The sequence below is a fragment of the Peromyscus eremicus genome, chromosome 14, assembly GCF_949786415.1.
Source record: "Peromyscus eremicus chromosome 14, PerEre_H2_v1, whole genome shotgun sequence".
In the NCBI taxonomy this organism is placed as follows: Eukaryota; Metazoa; Chordata; class Mammalia; order Rodentia; family Cricetidae; genus Peromyscus; species Peromyscus eremicus.
The window spans coordinates 76,973,598-77,000,209 of NC_081430.1; the positions used below are offsets into that span (position 1 = coordinate 76,973,598).

At 49.1% G+C, this 26,612-nt stretch overlaps 1 protein-coding gene across 1 annotated transcript in view; it reads left to right on the plus strand.

Annotated features, from left to right (window-relative positions):
* Plekhh1 (pleckstrin homology, MyTH4 and FERM domain containing H1) overlaps positions 1-26,612 on the plus strand; it is a 50,739-nt gene that overhangs the window by 10,229 nt on the left and 13,898 nt on the right. The window contains exons 3-12 of the mRNA XM_059278902.1: positions 9,772-9,834; positions 11,444-11,593; positions 14,981-15,064; positions 17,261-17,342; positions 17,433-18,187; positions 21,480-21,558; positions 22,055-22,146; positions 24,240-24,390; positions 24,531-24,658; positions 25,775-25,885. Of these exons, the coding sequence (XP_059134885.1) occupies positions 9,772-9,834; positions 11,444-11,593; positions 14,981-15,064; positions 17,261-17,342; positions 17,433-18,187; positions 21,480-21,558; positions 22,055-22,146; positions 24,240-24,390; positions 24,531-24,658; positions 25,775-25,885 (1,695 nt within the window). The remainder of the gene's footprint in view (positions 1-9,771; positions 9,835-11,443; positions 11,594-14,980; positions 15,065-17,260; positions 17,343-17,432; positions 18,188-21,479; positions 21,559-22,054; positions 22,147-24,239; positions 24,391-24,530; positions 24,659-25,774; positions 25,886-26,612) is intronic.

Genomic DNA, 26,612 nt, shown 5'->3' on the forward strand with positions numbered 1-26,612 from the left:
ATGGGTCACCTTCTCCATTATTTCTTTTGCTATTGCTACTGCTGTTAACATTGATTTCATTCTCATTGTGGGCTGGATGGATTTTTTTAGGAGAACGTTGGAAATCTTCAACCTCCTGCCCATCCCCTATAAGCAGATGAGCCTCAGCAAGTGCCTGATTTTCTGGGGACAGCAAACAAGCTTTGGAGTCAGCCCTGCCTGGCTGTCTACCTGCCTGCTCTGTGAACTTCCGCCTCTCAGGCCAGGACATGATGTATACCTCTCGGTTATTTTGAGACTAGTATCTGATGGCTTACGTAAGGGTATGGACGCTAAGTAATGGGAGCAGGTGTTATCTGTTTAAGCTTAGGTGGGCCGGTCTGCAAAACTCACCTCTTTCGTCTCACTTCTCTGGAAGATACGTTCAAGTGGCTGGCTCTCAGAGGTACAGCCTGTTGAGAGAGCGGAAACCTGCAGTTAAAATGTGTTTGTGGGGGAACACGACAGGTGTTTGTCTTGGCAGTTCTGATTACAGTATCAGTGTGCTTAGCTAACCCTTTCTTAGTACAAAGGTAAAGTGTAGCTCACCCTTTTCAAGTAAGGTCCAAGCCGTGATTAGTAAAGCTGGAAAGAATGGAACACATGACCTGCCCTTCTGATAGCCCTACACCCTGGGGTTTGGGGAGGCAGTCAGGTGTCACTTGGGCATTCCCATGGCTGAGGCGTGGCCTTGGATGAGATTGAACTTGAACTCTTGAACCTTGGGTCTATTGGCATTGCTTTCTTAGTTCAGACAGCACAGGGTTCCTGTGGGTGCCGGCCAGGTGCTGCCAGTGGAGTGGTAAGACTTCAGGAACCTGAGGGAAAGGGTAGCAGGCCTAAGGATGGTGTGGGCAGAACCCCTTTGCCAGAATCATATGGGGGAGCTGCTTGCTAGAGTGTCTGACCTGAGGTCACTCCAGTCCTCTTGTTCTAAGTCTCTGAGGTGCTGTTAGTAATCTGTGGTTAACAGGCTCCTAGAAAATGGTTGTCACTATGACGTTTGAGGACCTTGCCTTAGACCGTGGTATTGGGGGCGGGGGGATAAGGGACAGAAAAGATACTCAGCCAAGTGGCTGAGACACATCTCAGGGAGCCGACCTCTGGAAATAGGACAACAAAGCAGCCTCAGACAAACAACAAAGACTGAAGGAAGCACTTAGGAACGCTGAGGGAGAAAACGCACTGCGAAGTGTGAGGTAAACATTGAGAAAAGCAAGAGGCTCCCCAAGGAGTCAACTAGAGAGGGACAACACAGGAGTGCTCAGTTTGAGGACCTGAGTGAGACCAGGTAGCCTCCCCTTAGTCACATACGGTTTGAGTTTTGACATCTTTGGAGTCAGATGAGGTTTGGCTACTTGAGCTAAAACTTGAGTCTCCTCTGTAATCTGGACTATTTATAAATAACAAGGTAGATGAAGATAAGAAAATCACCCACCAGCACCGAGAGATGGCCACAGCTTCTCAGACTGAAGGCTCTGGGAAGAACAATGGTGTACTGTTGGATTTATATAGCTGTGTGATTTAAGAACCTGAGTTCTGGGTCAAGGGTGACACAGGAGAAACTCTAGGAACAGATTCCAAATCTCTTTGGAGGAACAAGACTTCAATCCAGGTCACTCAGGAGCCCCAGGAATCAAAATGAGCCTTAGTGAAGACAGAATTATTACCCAAAAATGACTAGTGCCCAGGGGGAAGGGGTGATCTGTAGTTAGTAGGAATTCACATACACAAGAAATGATTGGACTTCTCATGATAGACCCATGGACAAGAGACTATAAATTAGTTCATTTAAAAATTACTGATGACGGAATAAAGAATTCAAAAACTTGAGACAAGAACAACACAGCATCCAAAAGGACCAGGCAGACTTGAAAACCAGCTAGACCTCTGAGAAAGTGTTCTCACTGAAATTAGTTTTTCAGTGGATAGACTAAACATCAGGTTGGCACCACAAGATGGACTCTGTCTATGACTAGGGATCAAACCTAGGGCCTTATGCATGGAAGGCAGGTGCTTTGCCCAGAAGATATGAACAGGCAGAGACACCAGAGGAAACCACTAAGAAGGCAACCCAGACAAATAAAGATACACCGAGATATGGATGCTAGAACAGTGAGAATCTGTATGTTCCAAATCACACTCTATAATGGCCATGGAGAAGAGCATGATGGAGAGGGATTATTTGAGAAGACGGTGCCCCAAAACATTCCAAACTCGATAAGAGAGGTGAAGACCCAGATTCAGAAGGCAGAGGAATGAGAACAGGACAAAAAACTTAAACATCACTGTCTTCTGTTTTAGCTGCTTAATAGTGTGGTTGCTGTAAGAAAGAACCCGCACAGCGTCTTAGACCACACAGCTCTTGCATCTGCCATGTGTAACTTCCCAGACAGAAGCAATCCAGCTCTTGTGTCTGCCATGTGTAACTTCCCAGACAGAAGCAATCCAGCCCTGAGCTTAAAGAGGGTTCACCCTGGTGCCCGTGGCCCCACTCTCCTTTTTCCGTGTATGATCCGGAGGTTGCATGTGTTCCTTCTGGTCAGATCCCACTGGCCATATCTTAGTGGTTATACTCAGCATCACAGAAGGCTGGGAAATGTCTTTATTCCCAATAGCATGTGCTCAGCTAAAAGCTGGGTTTTTTATTTTCTAGAGGAGAGAACCCATGGCACAACAACCAGCTGTTTTTCCCTCCCTTCCCCCTCCCTCTCATTTTGTGGTACCAGGGATAGAACCCGGGAACTCAGGCATGCCAGGCAAGCACTGTGCCCCCCAAGTTACCTCCTCGGTCACCAGCTGTCTTTGAGTCTAGAATAATAGACGTGATCATGAATAAAACTGGGGTATGCATTAACTTTCAGGTCGCTACCGTGAGGAAAGGGAATTAAAGAAAGTCCCACTGAGTATAGACTGCAAATAGGAAAGGAAGTATAGAGAAGAGCAATCTAAGCCAGGTATGGTAGTAGTGCATGCCTGTAATCCCAGCCCTCGGGAGGCGGAAGCAGAAGGATCAGGTCAAGGTTGGACGACGTGAGACCTCGTCTCAAAAAGCAAACAAAACGGGAGAGAGGACTTCTAGAAGGGACAAAATGCAACGGGAGAAGTAAATCTAAACACACTAGTCATAGGTGACATATAAGAAATACATATTGTAGTATTGATGTATGAAAAATGGGAAGTATTCTAGTCGGGTGCCGGTGCCCACCTGGGATCACTGTGCTCAGGAGACGGATGAATTGTCCTAAAGCCACACTGGGGGCATCAGCTAGGCTCCAAGACCTTGGCTTTCACCTCTGCTGTTTTGTCCAGTGGGTAGAAGGTGGTAGTAAGAATGTTGGACACCCACGTTTGGGATGCTGGGAACCAAGCCCAGGGCTTTGTACATGGTAATAAGCAGTGCTTCATTTCTCTTGAGTTATACCTCCAGCTTTTGCGGGTTTTTTGTTTTTAGACAGTCTCACAGAGCGCAGGCTGGCTTTAAACATCTAAGTAGCCAAGGATAACCTTGAACTCCTGATTCTTCTGCCACCACTTCCCAAGTGCTGGGAAGATAGGCAGGCACCACCACACCTGGCTGGAGCCCCCTTTTCAAGGGGATGGTTGAGACCCAGGATGACGTAGTTCGTAGCTCAGGTATGGCAGTGCTGTGCTTGAGTGCAGAAGACGTCCTGCTGCCGTGGGGCTGGCATTGCACAGTGTTGCCACGTGTCACAAGTCGCTGTGGACATGGAGAGTCGAATACCAGATTGGTGCCAAGTGCTTTTCATCAGGTTGCTACAGCCAAGTTCTTGGGAGCTTATGAACCTTCACTGCAGCTGGTGAAAGTCGAGCCCCGACAGCTGCGTCAACCTGACACCTCCTTGGCTGGCACGGCATTGCAGACCCACACTGAGAGGAGAGCTGAGGACATGGTCTTAGGGAACCCTTGAGAGCAAGAACAGAGCCCAAAGAAAGGGTGGCCTGCCCGCAGAGCCGGCCCTCACGGCTCCAGGTGTGCCGCTTAAGTAAGCGTGGAGAAGCCACATCTGCTGCAGCTCATGGGAAAGTACGCAGAGAAAAGTGACATGTCAGCCTGATCACACCTGTGAGCGCTCCAGCGGCAATGGAGAAAATCTGTTTTCCTAAAAACAGAAATATTTAAAATTTTCTCTACATTCAAGGCCAATGTTCATAATTGATGACTACAATAAAAGATGCATGGATAGGCATCATGCTTTTCTCCTGAAAACACTTCTCAGTGTGGTGGTGCATGCCTTTAATCTCAGCACTCAGGAGTCTGAGGCAGGAGGATTGTGAGCTTGAGGACAGCCTGGGTTACATAGGTAGACTCACCATCTCACAAACCAAACAAAAATAAAAGTTCTTTTAAATTTGTATGAGTGTTTTGCTTACATGTATGTATGTGCCTGCAGAGGTTAGAAGTGGGAATTGGAACCCCTGGACCTGGAGTTACAATTATGAACCACTATGTGGGTGCTGGGAATCACACCCAGGTCCTCTGCAAGAGCAGCAAATGCTCTTAACTGCTGAGCCATCTCTCCATCCCTCAAAGGTTATTTTTAAAAAGGGGAGGCTGGAGAGGTGGTTCCAGGGTTAAGAGCACTTGCTACTTTTGCAGAGGACCTGAATTCAGTTCCTAGTATACTTATCTGGCAGCTTGTAACTCCAGCTCCGGGGGGATCTGACACCCTCTGGTGGCTTCCACAGGCACCAGGCACCCACATGGTACACACACATGTATTTAGGCACTCACACATACACATAAAAAAGCAAATCTTTAAAGAAAATAAAAAAAAAAAAACCTGGAAGTTCTAGATGTTTAAAATGTTTCAATGTTCAGAAACGAGTTTTAGGAACCCCTTCTCCCCGCAAAAGAGGCACAGAAGTGAATGCAAATTTCTCTTGAGTGCCAAGTGTCCAGAAAAATAATGACAGGGAGGGTTGGCAGCAAAGGACCATCGGCAGCTGTGGGGCAAAGCTGCTTGCCCATGGCGGACAGGAGGTGCCTGGCTCCGGAAGGCCACTCTTGCCCCAAGTGAAAACACTCTGTCAGAAGGTAAGACAAGTTTTGCCGTGGGACAGAATTAGAAAGTGTCAGACAGTCGTGGAGGGTCATAAATGTGAAGTATCATTTCCCATGAAAAGCCTGTGGCTTCTGAGCCCCAGAGCAGGACTACAGTTTAACCGTCTGGGGAACCCGTTGAGGAGACCTTCTCATCATTCAGTATTTCAATGTATTCTAAAATACTCCCAGTCTTTGCATCAGGAACTCTGTTAGAAGGACCAGGGCAGCAGGAAGGTCTTCATTTCCGTCCAACAGTCATGACATGGTGTAGTTGGTTTCTTTAACTCTTTGGTCTTTGGGGGCCCACTGTCTACCTCCCAGATAGACACACGGAGACTTATTCTTACTTACAAATGCCTTGGCTTGTTTCTAGCCAGCTTTTCTTAACTTAAATGATCCCATCCACCTTTTACCTCTGGACTTTTATCTTTCTCTATTTTATACACCTTTCTTTCCTTCTTACTCGGTTACTAGTTGTGTAGCTGGGTAGTTGGCCCCTGGAATCCCCCCTCTTCTCTTCTTCTCCTTCTATTTATTCTCTCTGCCTGGCAACCCCGCCTATCCTTTCTCCTGCCTAGCTATTCGCCATTCAGCTCTTTATGAGACCACTCAGGTGTGTTAGACAGGCCCAGTAACACAGCTTCAGAGTTAAACAAATGCAACGTAAAAGAATGCAACACATCTTTGCATCATTAAACAAATATTCCACAGCATAAATGAACGTATGACATTTTAGACTAATATTCCACAACAACATGGTGAGGCTTACACCTCTGTGCAGCTCCCTGGCCTCAGTCTCTTGATTCCAGGTCTCAGAGTTGCAGAGATTTAACCTGCCCAGTGCTGAAGGGAGAGTTATTTAATACTGAGTTGGTCAGCACCACTCTCCACCATCCAGCCCTTCTCTCCAGCCACCTAGGAGAATTTTATGGGCTGGACAGCCATTTCTATGACTGTAGTGTTGGTCTGTGCTGTGGGAGACCGCCTGAAGGTCAGGAACCCCAGGACTGGCCTAGGACCTAGGACTTTCTCTGGTTTGAGAAAGTCCACCAGGCTCTAACTGATGCCTGAGTGGCACAACCAGCCCTCTCTCCTAGCTTGAGTTGAGAGGTTTGGCCATGATGACTCAATTCAGTAGAGGGTGGGAAGAGGAAAAAGTGGGCGAACCCTGGGTCCTCTCCACGTGATGGGAGACCTGTAGGGTGTAAGTCTTTGAGTTTCCCTGGGACCTTTGGAGGAACATCCTGCCAGCTGCTCCTCAGATGCAGTGGATACGGAAAGTAACCATGTCGTCGTCTTCGTCGTCGTCTTCTTCTTCTTCTTCTTCTTCTTCTTCTTCTTCTTCTTCTTCTTCTTCTTCTTCTTTTTCTTCTTTTTCTTCTTTTAAAGATTTATTTATTTATTAGGTATACAGCATGTGTGACTGCAGGCCAGAAGAGGGCACCAGATCTCATTACGGATGGTTGTGAGCCACCATGTGGTTGCTGGGAATTGAACTCAGGACCTCTGGAAGAGCAGCCAGTGCTCTTAACCTCTGAGCCATCTCTCCAGCCCTAGCCATGTCTTCTTGACCCTAGACAAGATGGACAAACGGACCAGGGAAGGACAGCCTCAGAAAAAGACCCTCGGGTCCTCAAGCATGACCTGTGGCTCTGGTGTAACTTTCCCTGTCCTTTGCTAGCAGGGCTCCTTCTCTTCCCTTTACGTCTTTGCTCAAGGAAAGTGGAATTGTAGCTGAGGTGGGCCCGTGAGAAGATACAGGGAATTGCTTACTGTCTGGTAAACAGCAAGCCAAGGTCTAGACCAAGGGAGAGAAGGTTGAATATCTCTCTGGAGAAGTCAAATCCTCAGTGAACACTGAGGTGAGGGCTGAAGCTTGGAAAGCAGGGGACACTGATTCTGTCAGGCCGCATTAGGACAAGGGTGAAGTATGCTTCAATGAATGAATAATGTGGGTGTGTTGCCGTGGGGCAGAGGGAGGGGGAGCGGCTGGCACTATCTCAGGGAAGGCACAGGATCCTTGACATAAGAGTCAGTCATAAAAACGTGGTTTATGCAGCACATAGGGGTGCGTCAGCTGAGGGAGAACCTGTACTCCACTTGCTAAGCTATGAGCTTGCAAGGCTGCAAAGGAATGCCCTGTAGGCCATGACCAGTTCCTTAGGCTGCAGCTTAGATCTGGTCCCTGATGAGCCCCTGAATAAGATTCCAGAGTTAGCCAGGTATAATGGTGCATGCCTTTAACTCCAGCACTCAGGAGGCAGAAGCAGCCAGGTCTCTTTGTAAGTTTGAGGTCAACCTGGTCTGCAAAGAGTTCCAGGACAACCAGGGTTATGTGGAGAGACCCTGTCCCCAGAGGGAAAAAGAGAAAAGAAAAGGAAAGAACGGGGAAAAAGGTGACCTCAGACTTAAAAACTTTGTCTCCCTGGCCCCTGTCTTTTATGGCTCTGGGAATGTGTGCTTCCAGAGCTAGGCAAGCACTTTACCACGGTACTATATCTCTAGCCAGTAAAGCAGGCAGGTAGGTAGGTGGTTTTTATTTTCATTCATTTTTAAAAATGTGCATGCATGATGTGTTTGTGTAGATGCACATGTCATGGCCCGTGTGGAGGGTAAAGGTCACCTTGGTGGAGCCAACTCCTACCTTTATGGGTTCTGAGATTGAACTCAGATCACCAGGCACAGCAAGTGCCCTTTGTCTGCTGCGTCATCTGGCTGGCCCAGGATATATGTTCTTGGTGTTTGTTTTGGTTTATTTATTTATTTACTTATATATTAGGACATGGTCTTGTGTAGCCCAAGCTGTCAGGAATTTTCTATGTGCTTATTGTGTGTGTGTGTGTGTGTGTATGTGCATGCGTGTGTACGTGTGTACGTGTGTGTGTGTGTATGTGTGTGTGTGTATCTTTCTGTCTCCATCTCTCAGGACTGTTATTGCAATTGTACACTGCTATGTTCTGTACAAGATAGAATTTTAAAGCTTCATTTTATTAGCGTGTGTGCACATGTGTGTGTGCATGTGTATATATGTGTGTGTACACGTGTGCGTGTGTGTCTATGTGTGTGCACACATGTGCGTGTGTGTCTATGTGTGTCCGTGTGTACATGTGTGTGCGCGCGCATGTGTGTGTCTATGTGTGCACGCGCACATGTGTGTATGCATGTGTGTGTGTGTGTGCGCGTGTGTGTCTATGTGTGTCTGTGTGTACATGTGTGTGCGCGCGCATGTGTGTATGTGTGCGTGCGCACGTGTGTGTATGCATGTGTGTGCGTGTGTGCGCGTGCGTGTGCGCGTGTGCGTGTGTGTGTGTGTGTGTGTGTGTGTGTGTGTGTGTACACTTTCAGGAGCTGGTCCTTGTCCTCCTCTCGCTGGCATCACTGCACTCGCCGGCTCATTCCCTGCCAGTTCTGTCTCTGCCTCCCATTGCACGCAATCTGGGATAACAGCTGCAAACCACCACATCTGTTTCCAGAGGTGGAATTCATGGTGTCAGGCTTACACAGCAAACGCTTTTACCTCCTACTTAGCGAGAATTCTTTTTTTTTTTTTTTTTATCTGAGACAGGGTTTCTCTGTGTAGCTTTGGAACCTGTCCTGGAACTCACTCTGTAGACCAGGCTGGCCTCGAACTCACAGAGATCCGCCTGCCTCTGCCTTCCGAGTGCTGAGATCAAAGGCGTGCGCCACCACTGCCCGGCTGCTAGAATTCTTTTAAGTATAGGGGTTGCTGGGTCATCATGGCCCTGGGTGTCATTTGATCCCCAGCACATACACAAACATACAAATACTTGAGTATCTTTTTCTGTCTCTTACCCCATCCCCCCAGGATCCTAATGTATAGCCTTAGCTGGCATGGAACATGACGTGCAGACTAGACTAGCCTTAAACTCACAGAAATCCACCTGCCTCTGCCTCCCAGAAGCTGGGATTAAAGGACTGTGCCACCATGCCTGGCCTTTTTCTATTTCTTTAAAATTAATGAAATCAATCAAGAGGATACTCATGGATGCCATTTTCCTCCGTCTGGTAGGACACTTAGGGTAGAAGAACCATTCCCTTACCAGTAGCAGAAGGTGGGTGTGTGGAGGAACATGCTCCATGCTGGATACATGGGCAGATGACAGCGTGGCCCTACCCATCACCCAAAAATGTGGAGTGGAAAGAGGCACCAGAGAGGAGACTGAGGCAGGGTTGGGGCAAGGATGTTCAGGAAGAATGACCGTGACCTGCCCTGCCATCCTATAAAAGGGGGCTTTTTATCCTGTAGTGATAACAACAGTAGACAGCTCATCTTCTTTGTAAACTTGGGATCAGGGAGCTGAGAATTGCCATGAAAATCTTTACCCTCATCTCCAGGAGCCATTTAGTTTTGTTTTTTTTTTTTTTTTTTTTTTTTTAAAGATTTATTTATTATGTATACAGTGTTCTGCCTGCATGCCAGAAGAGGGCGCCAGATCTCATTACAGATGGTTGTGAGCCACCATGTGGTTGCTGGGAATTGAACTCAGAACCTCTGGAAGAGCAGCCAGTGCTCTTAACCGCTGAGCCATTTCTCCAGCCCATCCGGGAGCCATTTAGATAGGCGGTGGAAGTGTGGCCTTCAGTGGTGTCTGTGCACTTGAGTGCCCTGATGCCACCTTCATCAGCAGCACCTGGTGTGAATATCTCCCTCCCTCTCTGAACAGATGCAGGAGCTGGAGCAGAGGCTGCTGGAGGCCGAGCAGAGAGCTGAGAATGCGGAGACTCAGGTAAGGGCATGGGGAGTGGAGGGAGAGGGCTAGGGGAAATGGTCTTCCCTTCCCACGGTCACGTGGGCACACTCTTCAGGAAGAACCTGCAGCCCGAACACATTAAGGTACAAGGAGCTTTCTGTGCCAATGCAGGGGTCTTTGGGTAGGCTTGGTGTGGTGAATGGGTATATTAGTCAGATTGGCTGTGCTGGGCTGCAGGAACAAACAGAACCTGCACTCTGTGTTTTACCGTGTTTAGTCCTCATGCCTGGTACACTTCCACCAGGATTAACCATGGGGTCAGCTTCCACTGTGATTCAGGAATCCAGGCCGGAAGAGGGTCTGTTGTCCTTTAGCTGGTTACACAGGCATTACAACCTATAGGGGCCACATGTATCCCAGGAGAGCACAACAGATTTGTAGGTGACACTGTCATGTTACCATGTCAATGTTTGGACGCTCCTGCCTGGAACACACAGCCTTCTTGGTTAACGTTGGATAGAAATTGGAACTTGTGTACCAGATTTTAAATACTTGAGACCAGTATAGCTAGTTCAAGTCATTCAGGGCTATATAGAAAGACTTGTCTTAAAAACAACAAAACTGTAAATACTTCAGCCCAGAAATGATGTGTTCTTTCTACTTACAGCCCTTTGGTCAGATGAACGGCCCTGACTAACTCTAAGAGGGTTAGGAAATATGGGGAAACCCATGGATGTTGCACGAATCCTAAGTGGTCTTATAATAAAAACCCGGAACCAGATATTGGAGTAAATGCTGAAAGATCAGAGAGACAAAGAAACAAGCCACAGCTTGTTCTTGTACTTCTCACCTCGACAACTCCACGAGTCCCCTGACTGAATGCCCCTGAGTCCTCAGCCGAAAGGCTTGAGCTCCTATCTCCTCCGCCTTATATTCCTTTCTCTGCCCAGTCATATCACATCCTGTCTGAACCTTCCTAGTGCTGAGATTAATGGTGTGTGTGCTTCCCAAATACTGATAGCAAAGGCATGAGATCTCAAGTGCTGGGATTAAAGGTATGTGCCACCACTGCCTGGCTCTGTTTCTTTTAGACCTGATTAATCTCCTGTAGTCCAGGGTGGCTTTGAACTCACAGAGATCCAAATGGATCTCTGCCTCCCGAGTGCTAGGATTAAAGGTGTGTGCCACCACTGCCTGACTTCTATGTTTAATCTAGTGGCTGGCTCTGTCCTCTGATCTTCAGGCAAATTTTATTAGAGTACAACAAAATATCACCATACATGGGTGTGCTCTGAGTAGCATCTTTGCTCCAGTGGGGTGGGAGCAGATGTCCTCCCGAACCCAACTGCTCAGCTCCTTCCTAACATCACCCCTCCTCCCCATCACACAATGACCGTGGCCCAAGATGTAGCTGGTCTTCTCAGAGTAGCCAAGATGAATTCCTCTGTTGTCAGTTCCTTCTTTTGCTCAGATAAAAGCATCAATGGTCACTTCATTAACTGGTCCAGATTGCCCTAGGTAAGGGCTCTGCCTAGGAGGCATATTCTGAAGCATCAAGGGGTTAGCCCATTCCATATTGTATTGGCCACTGCACACGCTACATGAGTGATATGAGACCTTATGAGGATTTGTCGGCACTTTTCAGGTGGGTGTGATGGAAGAGAAGATAAAACTGTCCAGTCTGAAGAGTGTGGACTCCCCAGGTAGCTTGCACCAAAGGTACCAAGAATTGCTGAAAGCCATGCAAAGCAAAGATGAGCTCATCAGCCAGCTGGAGGCACAGCTGGAGAAGCAGGTAGGGGCTAATGTGAGGCAGAGCCTGCTTCCCGCTCAGCATCTGTATCAGTTGGCCTCGGTGTCTCTAGGCCCTGTGCTTGAGCCCTGAGTGATGGGGAACTCATTTTTCATGAAACTGTACTTGTGTATGCTGATCGTTAGTGTCTTCTTCACATCTGTTCATTAGAAGCTAGGGGCATGCAGTATGCCCTGGAGGCATACTGATCTGGGGGTGAGGGTGGGGAATGCCACCTTTGCTGCCTGCTGCTCTCTGGGGAAATTGCCTGACTCACTGATTCTCACTTTACAGCTTCATACAATAGAGGTTATGAAACCTCTGAGGTTTGAGGTATAATTACCCCTAGGTATCTGTGTATAATATCAGACACGTGGTCAGGGCTTGGTAAGGAGATCTTTTCCTTCTCTGTGGTGGCCTTGTGCCAGGCCAGCATGTGCTACTTGATACTTGGCTGTAGTGTGACTGAAACGGCATAGGCCTGGATGGTCAGCCTTGCTCAGCTGGTTGGGCGAAGTTTCTCAATGAAGCTGAGCAGGCAGAGAACAGAGTTGCCACTGAAAATGGAGACTTCTCACGAGTTCATGGGAGCCTGATAGACCACTGCCCAGGACTGCAGCAAGTGAGCATTCTTGCTCCTAGGGACTTGAGAGCCCCCCTGGCCCCTCTGCTGCTTCCTGTGCCCAGACTTCATAGTCCTGTCACCACCATCATGCAGCCCAGGATGGCTTTGACCTCCTTCTCTTCCTGCCTCCACCTTCCAAGTGCTAGGTTGTAGACACACACCACCATGTCTTCCCCATCGTGGTTCCATCTCCTTTCTCACTGGCTTCATCTGTCCGGCTTTCCCCTGGTGCCATCTTACCATCCATCCCCAATCACAAGCCCAGTGGTAGAGTCAGGAGACTGTGACTTCTCTACGTGTGCATTCTCTGTGAAGGTTTCAGCTGACCCCACAGGCAGTTCCTTCCGGTCATTGTGGGTGCATCGTAACTGTCAGCATCCACTGATCATTTCCTTCTGGATGTGCCTTTTATGCAGTTGGACACCTTGTGTCCAGGAAGATAGAATTTTATCCACTGATTTTTAGAGATATTTTTTCCTTTGAGTCGTTCAGAGTTGGAAGAAGTGGTTCATGGGACAGAATGACTTGATCCCAGGTTAGAAAAAAATATCGTTTACAGTTATAATCAGTAGGTGAAGACCAGATGAGAAAGAATGCTGTTCTTTGGGTCATGGCTGGTTGAAGATGGGCTATTGCATTTCATCCCTGGGCCTCAGTTTCCATGACTGTACTGAGAGGATGTCAGGAGTCCACTGGCGTTTTGTACAGGGCCGAGGAATTCAGTTGGTTTGGGCTTTGCAGGCCGCATAGTCAGTGCTGCAGCTGCCCAGTTGTGCTGTCACAGGGTAAAATCAACATTGATAATCGGTAAATGAGTGGGTATGGCTGTGTTCCAATAAAGCTTTATTTATAAAAATATGTGGGAGACCAACAGGGGGAAGACTGAGTTTGGCCTCAGGGCCATTGTTTACCAGTTTTGAACTTGGTGAGCTTTAAGGTCTTTCCAGGTCTGAAATACTGTCCTGAGGTCTTTACATTCCCAGCTCCTTTCCACAGGCTTCTGCTTTGGAGTCTGTCTGCCGTCTGAGAACTGTCAGAGAGTATTTCCTAGAAGTTTAACAAGAGTCATTTTTGCTCATCTCTGAACAACTTGGGGTCACCACTTGCTCCATGCTTTTGAGGTTCGGAAGTAGTCCTCATCCTAAGCTGACTGATAACTGTGCTATAAACTCCGAACTCTGGACTCTTATTTCACCCGCAGAATGGCCCAGCCGGAGGGGCTATTGTATCTCTCATTTAGAGGTGCAGATTCCAGGCCAGAGAGATTAGATTCAGCGCCTAATATTTTACAGTAAGAAAGTTTCACGTAGAATCAAAACTCATATTTCATTTTATTCTACCGTTCTTTTTAAGCCTCCTCCACCAGTACTGATACTCAGACTTACACTCTTACGCATGGTAAGCGACTGTTCTACCACTGAGCTATAGCCTCAATTTTCACTGCCTTTAGATGTAAACTTTTTCTTTCTTGAGACAGAAGTTTACTATATGGCGATGGCTGTCCTAGAACTAGACCAGGCTAGCCTCAAAACTCAGACATCTGCCTGCCTCTGTCTCCCTGGTGCTAGAATTCAAGGCCTGGGCCTGGCTAGATGAATAACTTTTCAACTATTGATTATTTTGAGAAATTCTACTTCTGTGATCAGTCAGCTCTTTTTTTTTTTAATTGTAAGCATAATGTATGCTATAGTAAAGAGCAGAACCTCCAGAAGGGCCTAAAATGATAAGCAGCAGTTCCCTCTCCCCAGGGCTCCGTTTCCACTTCTCACTGGTCTCTTGTGTATCAAAGCTCATCAGTGACTCTCATTCTGTGGTTGTGCCGTGCTTACTTAAGTAACTCTTGTCTGTGGGCACTCAGGCCAGTTTAGGTTTGGGGTTCCTGTGTTGTGTTGCTTTCTCAAATGGTAAGTATTGCAGTGAGTGCTTCCGATGCAGTGGCTCTGTGAGACCAAGGGTATGTGTGTTTGAAACATTGGTGGATGTTGTCTAATCGGGTCCACAGAGGCCTTGTGAGTTTGTGCGAGAGTTACTCCCAGCAGTCTTGACATTTGAGGGTAATATCAAACTAGTCTGATAGAGGAAATGAGGTCCTATATATGTATATATTTATGACTGAGCTTCACAACCTCGTGGGTCCTTTTTTGTTGACTTCCTGTTCATATCCTTTGCATGTTTTGCATGTTTATTGGATAGTTCATGGGAAATAGCCATCTGTATGTATGCTGTTTTTGTTACAAATCTTTCTCCAGTACGTCTTTTGTTTTGTTTCGAAAACGGGTCTCCCTATTTGCCCTGGCTGGTCTTGAACCTGTGCTAAACTGCTCTTCCCACCTCAGTCTCGTGCGTAGATGAGTGTACAGGTGTACACCGCCACGGCTGACCCTCCATTGGTGATTTAGTTTGTTTAACCATTTTTCTTTTGTCACACAGTAATTCATAGAGATGGTGTATGGATTTATTATTTAGCTTTTTCCTCAGTGAGTTTTTGGGATTTGTATTATGTGTAGGAAAAAGCCCTTCCCACTTAAAGTTCTGTTCTTGCAGGATTTTGTTGTGTGGCCCATCTGGACTTGGGATCCACTTGCCTCGGCTCCCCAAGTGCTGAGATTGTCAGTGGGCAGGATCAGGCCCGGGAAGAATGTTTTTAAAAGCTATAAGAGTTCATTTTCTCTGCTCTGTCATCCCATCCTGTCCCTGGTTCCTTCTCCTGGCTTCCCCGCTCCTTTTCTGACTGCTGTGGTTCACCAGAGGCTTTCTCCTTGCAGAAGCAGACCAGGGCTGAAGAAGCCAGAATTGTTCAAGAAAAGGCTGCAAAAATCAAGGAGTGGGTGACGGTGAAGCTAGCCGAGGTGAGTTGGCAGCTCAGCCTGGCCCTGCCCAGGGCCCTGCCTCTGCCGCCGGCTCACCGCCCTGAGCCCCAGTCCTGCCTAGCGGAAATTCAGACACAGCCAGGCCCACTTTCCCTTTCTCCATCCTCCTTCTCATCACTTCCTCCTCCTCCTCACTTCCTCCTCATCACTTCCTCCTCCTCCTCACCTCCTCCTCATCATCACTTCATCCTCCTCATCACTTCCTCCTCCTCATCACTTCCTCCTCCTCATCACTTCCTCCTCCTCATCACTTCCTCCTCTTCATCACTTCCTCCTTCTCATCACTTCCTTCCCTTTTGTCCTGCGCAGCTTTCCCAAAGCCTCCTTCTAGCATAGTGCTGGGTTTGAGGTTGAGGAGATGGATTTGTATCTGGACGTTCCAGAGAATCCTCTCAACTTCTTTTTAGTGAGCACATCACAATGCCATTTATTCTTTCTCATTTTTTTTTTAGTAAAGTCTGGGCTGGAGAAATGGCTCAGTGGTTAAGAACGTGTGTGTGCAGAGGGCTTGAGTTTGGATCCCAGTATCTAAGTTGGGCAGCTCACAACTGCTCATACTTCCAACTCTGTGGGTTCTAACTCCCTGGCCTTCACAAGCGCTCACACACACGCACGCACGCACGCACGCACGCACGCATACCAACTAAAACTAAATCTTTTTTAAAAGAATTGTGGTCGGGCTTGATGTGGTGGCACACACCTTTAATCTCAGCACTTGGGAGGTAGAGCTCTGTGAGTTTGCGGCCAACCTGGGCTATATATACCCTGAAACCCTGTCTCAAAAAAAATTGTAGTAAAGTATACATAAACGTTGCCATTTTAACTGTTCATTAAGTACCCAAATGCTGAAGAACTAAGCACATACAGTATGGCATTTTGTGTGTCCGTCACCACCACCTATTTCCAAAGCTGCTTCTCACCCGGGCAGAAGCTTTGTTCACACCAAGCACCTCTGGTTCTCTCCCCTCTCAGCCCCTCTTCCGCTCTATCCGTGTATTTTGTGGTTTGTCACTGGCTACATCTGTGAAAGCATTAATAGCAAGCAAACAGCTCTTTCTAAATGGAGGGTCCCATTGGACTGTGAGTTCTTGGGGACAGAATGAACTAACGTCCCAAACCCCCATCTGGCCCTTGCTCGAAGTGTTCAAGAAAATTGTGCTAGGATTAATTTTTAAAAAAGATTTATTTGCCGGGCGGTGGTGACGCACACCTTTAATCCCAGCACTCGGGAGGCAAAAGCAGGTGGATCTCTGTGAAAAAAAAGATTTATTTATTTATTACGTATACAGTGTTCTGTATGCATGTACACCTGTATGCCAGAAGAGGGCACCAGGTCTCATTATAGATGGTTGTGAGCCACCATGTGGTTGCTGGGAATTGAACTCAAGTCCTCTGGAAGAGCAGGCAGTGCTCTTAACTTCTGAGCCATCTCTCCAGCCCTGGGCTTAATTAATTTAGTAGCAAACACAGCCACCATGAGGACAGACCTCACAGATAGCGTAGTGAGAGAAACGAAGTGGATGTTGAGAAGTACACACCCTATGTAACTACCTAGCTAACGTGGGTCCCTAGTGAATGTGGGTACAGCTAAACTGATGTGCGGGAACGCGGACTGCTGCGGGAAAATGCAGAGAGCAGGAGGATCCGCTAAGCTAAGAAGACCTGTTGTCTTTGCGGGGGGAGGGGGAACAGTGTGACTGTGAAGGGGCAAGTTACGAGTGTCAGGGGCTGCCGACACACTGCTCCAGCTTGCAAGGCGGCCACAGGAGCAGCAGCTTCAGAGTCACTTAAGCTGAAGTGAGATGCAGTTTTCACAATTAAAAACAAAAACACATTAACAGTTCCAGAACAGTGTGGGCTCAAAAAAAAATTAACTGCAATGTATCCAAGTCATGTTGTGTATGTACACATACACACACACACACACACACACACACACAGAATATGAAAATGAACTAGAAAAGAAAGTGTACCAAAGGGCTGCCAATGGTACCACGCGCTATTTTTCAAAAATAGGCTTGTTTTGTATTAATATATGAATAAGCATATATTAATTGCTTCTAAATCTCTATTTCCTTACTGCTAGGTATCAAACCCAGGACCTCTGGCATCCCAGGCATGCACACTACCACTGAGTGACACGCCCCCCTAAACCTTCATTTTCTTTTTGTCCAGCTTGAAACAGAGAATGAGCACTTGAAGGCCTGTAATCAGCAGCTATCAGAGCAGGTGGAAGCCCTTCAGGACGCTCTTGAGGGTAGGTGGAGGGGTGTTTGTGGCACAGCAGGATGTGGGACAGAAGGGAAGACCTTCTCAATGGGCGCGTCTGGTTTTGTCTCATCCACAGATCTGCAGATGACACCTTCAGAGAAGCTGCTAGTGGTCCCCGAGGGAACCCCAGAGGGGAGTCCTGTCCCTTCAGGGCCCGGAGCCCAGCCTGTGGAGCAGGACAGTAATCCCCATACTCAAATTCTGAAGGTGGCTGTGCCTACACCTGCCCTGGGTCCCCGGCAGAACGAGGACTCTGTGTCAGAAGCCAGAAGTCTTGAGGATTTGAGCTTCAGCACGGCCTACCCTGGGGAAATAGCAGAGGCCAAGGTCCTTAAATCTCATCCTCAGAGAGAGGGCTCACCCAGCCAGCTGTTCGTGAAGCCTAGCAGCCCCAAACATGGGTCAGCCTCTCACAGGGAAGATCTGGTCACTGCTCGGGGAGGGACATTCCCTGGCACTAAGATCTCTGCCAGGGGAGGTGGCCCTGGGAGTAGTCTGACCCTGCCAAAGGTGCGGGCTCCCAGCAACCCCTGGGACAGCGTCCAAGTGGCCAAAAGGCACCACAGTCAACCCCAGGTGGGCCCCGGGCATTTTGACCATATGGTAAGCATTAAGATTGGGGCCCTGTCAGCCCTCCACTCACCTGGCTTCTCCAAGGCTGAAGTCAGAGCTAAAGCCCGGGAAGAAGCAGAGAAGATGGAGATGGAGGAGCCACCTCCAACAGGGAAACAGGAAGAAGGAGAGAGCCCGAAGCCCCCCAGGGCTGAGCTGCAGGAAGTGGAACTGGAGAACAAGCCACCCACACCCCCGCTGCACCGGTTTCCATCCTGGGTAAGTGACTTCATCAGGGTTGGGCAGAGCCAACCACAGGCATGGGCTTCGCTGCGAATATCCAGAGCCCATGAGATAAGGCTCATCCTCACAGCCATTGTGGGGGGGCCGGTGGACAGGCCTGCCTGACCCGCTCACCTAGGCAGGGCAGAGTCAGAATTGGAAGTGATGTGTGCCATGTGCCAAGCCGGGTGCTTTGATATTTTCTCAGTTCGCTTTGATTCTGAACCAACATGTGTGGAAGTGGAGAGAGCTCTGCCCTCCACCAAGCCGCTGTTGTTGAACTACCTGTGAGCCTGGGCAAGTTACTAAGCCCGTGGCCCGAGTTTCCTGTCTCCAAAATGAGGGTGATAGTGACTGCTAGTAGTGTTTATTTATTTACATTTAATTTGGGGGGGAGGTCATGTGCCATGGTGTCCATGTGAAGATCAGAGGACAATGTACAGGAGTCAGTTTTCCCCTTCCACTGTCCAGATTCTGGGAATCAAACCCAAGGTGTCAGGCTTGATGCTGAGTACCTTTACCCACTGAGGCATCTTGCTGATCCTACTAATAGGGTTCCTAGGAGGATTAAATGTCACATGGTCCCTGTTGACAACTGTCTCAAACTACAGTTTCAGGAGATAAATGACCTCTTCTGGCCTCCTCGGGTACCAGATGCACAAGTGATGCACAGACATACATCCAGACAAACCTCCCTACATACTAATTAATTAATTAAGCTATGCATTGAGTAAGTGCTTGTGAGTGGCTAATGGTCTATCACGACGCTATCTTTGCCTGTGAGCCTTAGCTCCCTTATGGGTCACATTCTATACAGTGACATGATGTCTAGAGTGGAAGTGGGGATCCAGATAAAGTAAGACCGAACATACATTAATACAGCGTGAAGACGGGTGATGGGGACGGAGGTCATTCTTTCTACTGTTCTACTTCTTTGTCTGACATCCGTGACAAAGGTTAAAATAAAAACAGGGAGGTGTGATATTCCAGGTCGGTGGTGAGGGTGACATGGAGGCCTGGCACAGAGGGATTAGTGTTGTTTCTCCCTTTGAAAGATAGGAACCTGCTGTCTGCAGTTCAGCCACTTCCCCAGGTCATGGTAGTGAAGGAACTAGGCTTCCCGTAGAGGTCTGGCTGCCTTGAGGCCCAGCCCCGGCATTCTAGTGGCACTGCCCCTGGGGACACGGGCACAATTGTCAATCTTTTCATCGAGCCCAATGCTGCAGATGTGCAAGGACATCTGCTCCTGGCAGCAGAGAAAACGGGATACTCTGAGGTGGGTTGGCGGCCCCTAAATTTCAGCAGCACACTCCCGGGTCTCCTTTTGAAGTGTTAGTTCAAGGGGGCTCCACGCCCAGGCTTTGGACTGAACCTTTAACGGTGACTGCAGACCAGCCAGTGGGTTGCTTCAAGAGCACCTGCGAGACTCCAGTCACAGTGCTGAGCAAGGTCGGAAGTTAGGACAGTAGGTACGGAAATGTGGCTTCCCTGGGGGCCGGCCCTACTTTAGGCCATGGCTGCTGGCCTTGTTGTTCACTGCTGGCCTCTTCTGCAGCCCTGGAGCTAGACCCGGGTAAGGGAGCATTCAGACAGGGCTGTGGAAAGGAGCATTTGTTCAGTAGGTGTTATCCAAAAGAACTCGTTCACGTCTGCTATTTTACCAGAATGTAGCTAGCTATTCACGTGGTGGTTAAGAGTGGTTCTTATGTTTGGTCCAGACATGTCAGGTGTGTGTACGTGTGGGTGCGAGAGGGAAAGAGTAAAGGATAGGAAAGATAAATGAAAATGTTTAGGCAGATGAGCTGGGGACCTGAAGTCCCAGCACTCAGGAGGCCAAGAGAAGCAGCCCAGGAGTTCTAGGCCAGCCTAACAGCACAATGAGACCTCGTCTCAAAAATCCATCGACAGCAGAATGCTTCAAGTGTGGCCCGTGGCCAGCTGCCCTCCAGGGTGAAGGTGATAAGGCTCAGCATCAGGCCTGACACTGACCTCCCTGCTGGCATCCAGGAACCCCATTATCAGCAGTGCCGTTTGAGAGAACTTGTCTATTTTCAGTCCCCTTTGTAACTTGCTCCGGAGGGAAAGAAGACACACTGCCAGCTCCCCCAAGCTCCCTAGCGAAGCTTAGGTGTCTCCCTCAAGCAGGGCCAGCCAGGCAAGAACTGTCAGGAGCAAAGCCTGAAATTCAGAGAAGGGCATTCTCAGTCCAAGTAATTGGTGGATCAGTACGCCTGCATTTCGGGTTTGCACAGCTCTCTTTCTCTAGCCCTTTCAACAACTTCATGAGGGAGACACTCGGTGCCCATTGTCCAACAGAGCTATCTTTTTTTTTACCTTCTTCCCTCAACCCTGAGTTTTGTATCCTTTGTGAAGTGGGAGCCTGTCCTTGGTATAAGTCCGTGATCAGCATGGGCAGGGATATCTACATCCAATTACTCCTCACACTAATGTATCTGCCCCGCCTGAGCATAGGCATCCTGCCCGGGCACTGCCCTGCCTGAGCATAGGCATCCTGCCCGGGCACTGCCCTGCCTGAGCATAGGCATCCTGCCCCGGGCACTGCCCTGCCTGAGCATAGGCGTCCTGCCCGGGCACTGCCCCGCCTGAGTGTCTCTCTGTTGTCCTCCACCTGTCTTGCCCTAACTCTGGTTACCTCAGCATATCATTCCTCATCACCTCTAGCTGTGCTCCTGTTGGGCTCCAGTAGCTTTGTGGTTGGCCTTGGAAGGCTAACACATGCACCCTGCTACTGCAGGAAGCTATGTATCTATCCTAGCCCTCAAACAGCTGAATTACAAACGTCCCTCTATCTCCCTGGGGCTCTCCCTTCCTCACTGTCAACACTCTCAACCTCTGGGGTGAGACCCAGGGACGCAGGCGTCGCTAAAATAGGCAAGAATCCAAGAAATGGAGAGACAATTTACTGACCAGCTCTCTTTGAACCTCCTTTGCCGTGGAGGCCAGAGGGAGTGAATATCTGCTGGGCATGGATTATGTCCCAGGCATGAAATGTTTATATTATACATGTTTAAAAATACATTTATATTCTATATTAATTAACTACTTCATTTGATTCCATTGATCAGACCCTCAAAAGGTCAGTAGGAGTTTAGAGCTGGGGAAAATGAGGCTCAGAAACGAAGAAATTTGCTTAAAATTCCTCAGCCAGTGACCAGCTTGTCTTGAGCGGTGACCCCAGGTCTGCCTACCCCTATGTCATGTTTTCCTTCCGCTGCCTTGGGGGGACTGAGGTGAGCAGCCCTTGACCACCTGGGACTTGTCATTACAGGAGAGCCGGATCTATGCGATGGCCACATCAGGCATGCAGCTGTCAGACGTGTCGTCCCGAAGTAACGCAGCCTGCTGCGGTGAGAAGCATGGGGCATCAGGGGCCCAAAATGTCTTTGGTGGGCCTGGCTCCCATCCGCTGGGGTACAGCAGGATTGGAGGGAGGGCTGCCTGGAACCAGAAAGGGGGTTGTATAAGTTCAGATTATCACCCAGCGAGGAAGGGTCCTCAAGTCCTGCCTTCCATCTCTCGGTGCTTGCCTTGTGCAGGACTGAACTGGGGGGGAGGAGCCCTGAGCCCCCTGATTCAGATGGGCACTGCCCCCTGGCTCAAGAGTCACTGACCACCCATTGCATCTGCAATGAGAGGCACACACTCATAACTCACTGCAGCAAGAGTGGGCAAGGCGCAAGCTTCCTGGAGAGGAAATGGAGAAAGGGTAGCCCTTGGGTCCTTTATCCATGGGGACCAAGATCCCCAGGGAGTCACGGGAACACAAAGTGGGGAGAGGAGATGGGAAGGCTTTGGCCGGTTCTCTGCCTCCCGAGTTCACCTCTTCCCTGTGTTCTCCCTCAGCTTCAGGCCCTCCCGCCCTCGCACTCCCTGGGGCTTTCTCTGGCCTCGTCTACAAGAATGTCACCGTGCCTGTCTACACAGCACTGAAGGGGGTAAGAAACTGCCACGGCAAGAGGGCATGTCCCCATCAGGAGAAGCCCCTCGTCCCGGGCCTGCACTGGGGTTGGAGGGGTCAGGTGTCTTCACACAGTAACCATGGTCAGGCAGCTCGGCCCACCGTGTGTGTGTGTGTGTGTGTGTGTGTGTGTGTGTGTGTGTGTGTGTGTGTCTTTTTGGAAGAAAACAAGTTTATTAGATCACTGCAGGGGGTAACAAGTGAGGCAGTAACGAGCACCACCTTTTTTTGGTCATGATTTATAGTTTCTTATAAGAGTTTAGCATGTAACTGCAACATGAGATTTTCATCTTTCGCCACTGGTTTTTGTTTGGTTTTGCAGTGCTTGAGTCAGAACACAGGGCCTCCTTTTGCTAGACAGGTGCTGTACCACTGAGCCACACGCCCAGCCCTTGCTATTCATGTTTAAATCCTAGATGCTTTACTTAGAAGAATAAAAACACAAAAGTAAACGTAAAAATTTCTCTCACATTGCTTTCTCCCGGTTCCTAACCTCAAAGTCAGCTATTGTTAATGCACTGGTGTTGACTCTGTGAGGCCGTCTGATGCAGTCGCAGATGGTTTACAAATGTGCATGTGTACCTGTACAAATGTGCATGTGTACCTGTACAAATGTGCATGTGTACCTGTACACCTGTGCATGTGTACCTGTACAACTGTGCATGTGGACCTGTACACCTGTGCATGTGGACCTGTGCACCTGTGCATGTGGACCTGTACACCTGTGCATGTGGACCTGTACAACTGTGCATGTGGACCTGTGCACCTGTGCATGTGGACCTGTACACCTGTGCATGTGGACCTGTACACCTGTGCATGTGGACCTGTACAACTGTGCATGTGGACCTGTGCACCTGTGCATGTGGACCTGTACAACTGTGCATGTGGACCTGTACAACTGTGCATGTGGACCTGTACACATGTGCATGTGGACCTGTACAACTGTGCATGTGGACCTGTACACATGTGCATGTGGACCTGTACAACTGTGCATGCGGACCTGTACACATGTGCATGTGGACCTGTACACATGCTCTCCTTTCTCTCATTTCTCTTCCTCTCACACACGCATAGGAAGGGATCCTATACACATTAGCCTATGTCTTGGTTACTCACCTCCCCATGTGTCAGCCTGCCCTTCTGTGTCTTCTGTGTGTTATCCCTGGTGTAGACAGCACTCTAATTAGCTTGGGTCTCCCTCTGTCAACTTAGAGTAGGTTGTATCCATCTCTTTCTAAAGTAAATGTGGCAAGGAGCACCATCGTGCGTATGCACCCTGCACACTTACATTTCTGGGGGACACAGTTCTAGAGATAGAATTCCTGGGCAGGTTCTATGAATGTTTAGATTCTGATAGGGTTCTGCCAAATTACTTTCTAAGAGCACTTTGTGGGCTGTGGGCTGGAGATGTAGCTCTGTGATAGCACACTTGTCTAGAAAGAGTAAGGCTCTGTGTTCTATCTTTAGAACTACCAAAAAAAAATGAAGAAAAAAAGATCAAACAAAAACAGTAATTCAAATGCGTTGTCACAATAGTTTTTTGTTTGTTGTTTTGAGACAGGGTCTCACTGTGTATCCCTGGCTGGCCTGGAACTTGTCATCTAGCCCAGGCTGGCCTCGAACTCTTCAGAGATCTGCCTGCTCCTTCCTCCTGGGTGCTGGGGTTAAAGGCTTGCCCCACCGTGGTAGCTCTAGAGTCACCTTTTGGCTCTGCTCCTGCCACACTCTTACAACATTGAAAGGATTGTCCTTGTGTTTGCAAAGTCGCTCTCCCTATCTCTGTGTCCTGCCCCCAACTTGGCCTGTGGCATGGCTTTCTGGCCCCCTAGTGGAAGAAGCAGGAGCTCTCTGGAGAACTGTAGAAGTTGGGGTAGGGGAGTTGGGAACCCAGAGGGCAGCATGGAGGTCAGAAGGGACTTCACACTGCTTGGGACTACTGTCTAGCCTGCAGTGAGTGCCTCGGCTGGGTGAGGGCCTCATGTTTCCCCAGTCAGGCTACGTGGACATACTGAACTAGGTACAGCTGTTGTGTGGAAGGGGGCTGGTTTTGGAGCCTGAACTGTCTTGCAGAAAGCCACACAGATCAGCAGTGTGCCTTTTGTGGATGAGTCCTCTGGGTCTGATGACGACTGCGGCTCTCAAGCGAGTGTCCGGATGTCAGTCCCCTGCTCTGAGTACAGGAAGACCGGTGGACTGGGCAGCCCCCGGGCCATCAAGAGAGGTGCTTTCCCTGCTTGATCTCTGCTAGGGTTCCTACCAGTTTCACCCTCAGCTCCAGACCCAGGAGCCTTACATCTTCTGGCCGTATGGGTATGGGGAGGGGCGTGGGACCCCAGCCTTGATTCCTTCCCCTGTGGCCAGGAGTCTCCATGTCCTCATTGAGTTCCGAGGGTGACTACGCCATCCCTCCTGATGCCTGCTCACTGGACAGTGACTACTCAGAGCCTGAACACAAACTCCAGCGTACTTCATCCTACTCCACTGATGGGGTGAGCTGAGTCCTCAGCCCTGGGTGTGAATGGGGAAGGGGCACTGTGTAGGAGCAGAGGCTGCCTGGCCCTCAGTACCCATACAGGGAGCAGCGAGAGAGGAAGGGCCCGGAGATGGTAGAGGGAAGGGGGTTCTTCAGGTGTTACAGAGAGCTGTGCACAGACCCGTGTTGAAGAAGGACCGAGTCCATGTCCAGGGAGCTCTCAGAGCCCATGAGGGTTACGCCTGGCACCTTGTTTAGTCCTCACCCTGACCCTCGGATGCTGCCATGACTAACAGTTAAGCCTTAGCAGGCCAGGTGCTGCCTCAGGGCCTGCCTCGTGCTTCTGGCTCATTTGCCTCATGGTCCTCATGGTTATTGCTGGGTTTTATGCATGGGAAGCCTGTGGCCCAGAGAGCTGCCTGCTTCCTCCCGCCTCTGATGCCTTGAATGGCCTTTCTCCTCTCAGCTGGTCTTGGTAAAAGAATCTGGCCTTTCCTTTAGCGCATCAGGGTCTCGTATCAGATATCCTTCATATCGGATATTTACATTACGATTCATAACAGTAGCAAAATTACAGTTATGAAGCAGCAACGAGATAATTTTATGGTTGGAGGTCACCACAGCGTGAGGAACTGTAGTAAAGGGCCGCAGCCTGAGGAGGGTTGGGAACCACTGGTCTATAGGCTAGTTTAGATGCCGCTGTTCCCTGAAGCCTTCCCTGACCAGCTTCTCTCCTGCGTGCAGCCCTGATCCACCACCTTCTCGTGGTGGGGGCTAGGTGTTCCTTCCCCAGTCATCATTGGGATCCTTCCCATGGTAGGGTTGCCACACTTTAATCAATTCTCTCTGGATCTCATTAGTGTACAGTTTGGAAATAGACACCCATAGGTGGTCAATAATTTTTTTCTTAACAAAAACTGACATAGTGGTGGTCTAGACCGTTTTGTCCTGAGTGGTGTCCAGAGCCTCATGTGACCTCCCCTTCACCCCCCTTCCCCGCTTGCCCTCCACCCCTCAGGGTCCTCATGTGACTCTCCTCTTTGTCCCCTCTTCCCTGCTTGCCTTTGACCCTCAGGAGCCTCATGGGACTCTCCCTTTTTGTCCCCTCTTCCTTCCTTGTTTTGTACCTCAGGAGGCCCTGGAGAAGTCAGGCTACCTGCTGAAAATGGGCAGCCGGGTGAAGACATGGAAGAGGCGCTGGTTTGTCCTGAGACAGGGACAAATCCTGTACTACAAGTCTCCGGTGAGACCCTCTCCAGGGCATAACCACAGGGCCACAGCCCAGACCCACACTGTGTACGGGGCTGGAGGAAGGGCGGTGTGGCTTCAGGCCTGCCGGGTGGAGGACTTGGCAGCCTGACTGGCCTTGGAGGTGCTGGGCCACACAAGGGACTCTGGGGTGGTCACCTATTCTCGAAACATGCTGGGAAGGCTACCAAGGCAGTCCTAGGCCAGTTGGCTGGCCATTTCCTCTTCCTTCTGAACTGATTTCTTCTTATGCCTGGCCTTGTAAAAGGATGTTCCCAGGCTGCCCTTACCTTTTCTGGATTGTTCTAACAGAAAAATCCGTTGCTTCCTCTTCTTCTTCCTCCACTGCCTGGAATTGAAAGCCTCAAATGTTGAGAACTAGGTTGGCAGAACCAATCGTAATGTTTTAAAGAGGATAAAACCGATTTGTCTTTTGTGCAGATGTTTGCTTGGTAGGAGCTGTCTCCAGCTCTGTGTTAAGGTTTCTGGGCCTAAATTCCTCCCTGAGAAACATGCCACTATCAATTAGTAATGTCTGTAGTGATGCTGGAAAGGATGGTAGTGACTTGTGTGCCACTTAATTTACCATACCCGTGGGCATAAGAATTGAGTAGAAACGTTTTCTTTTCTTTTCTTTTTGAGATGGGTCTTGCTCTGTTGCCTGGACCGGCCTCATCCTCTGCCATGAGTAGCTGGGACTGTAGGCATTCCTCACCACACAG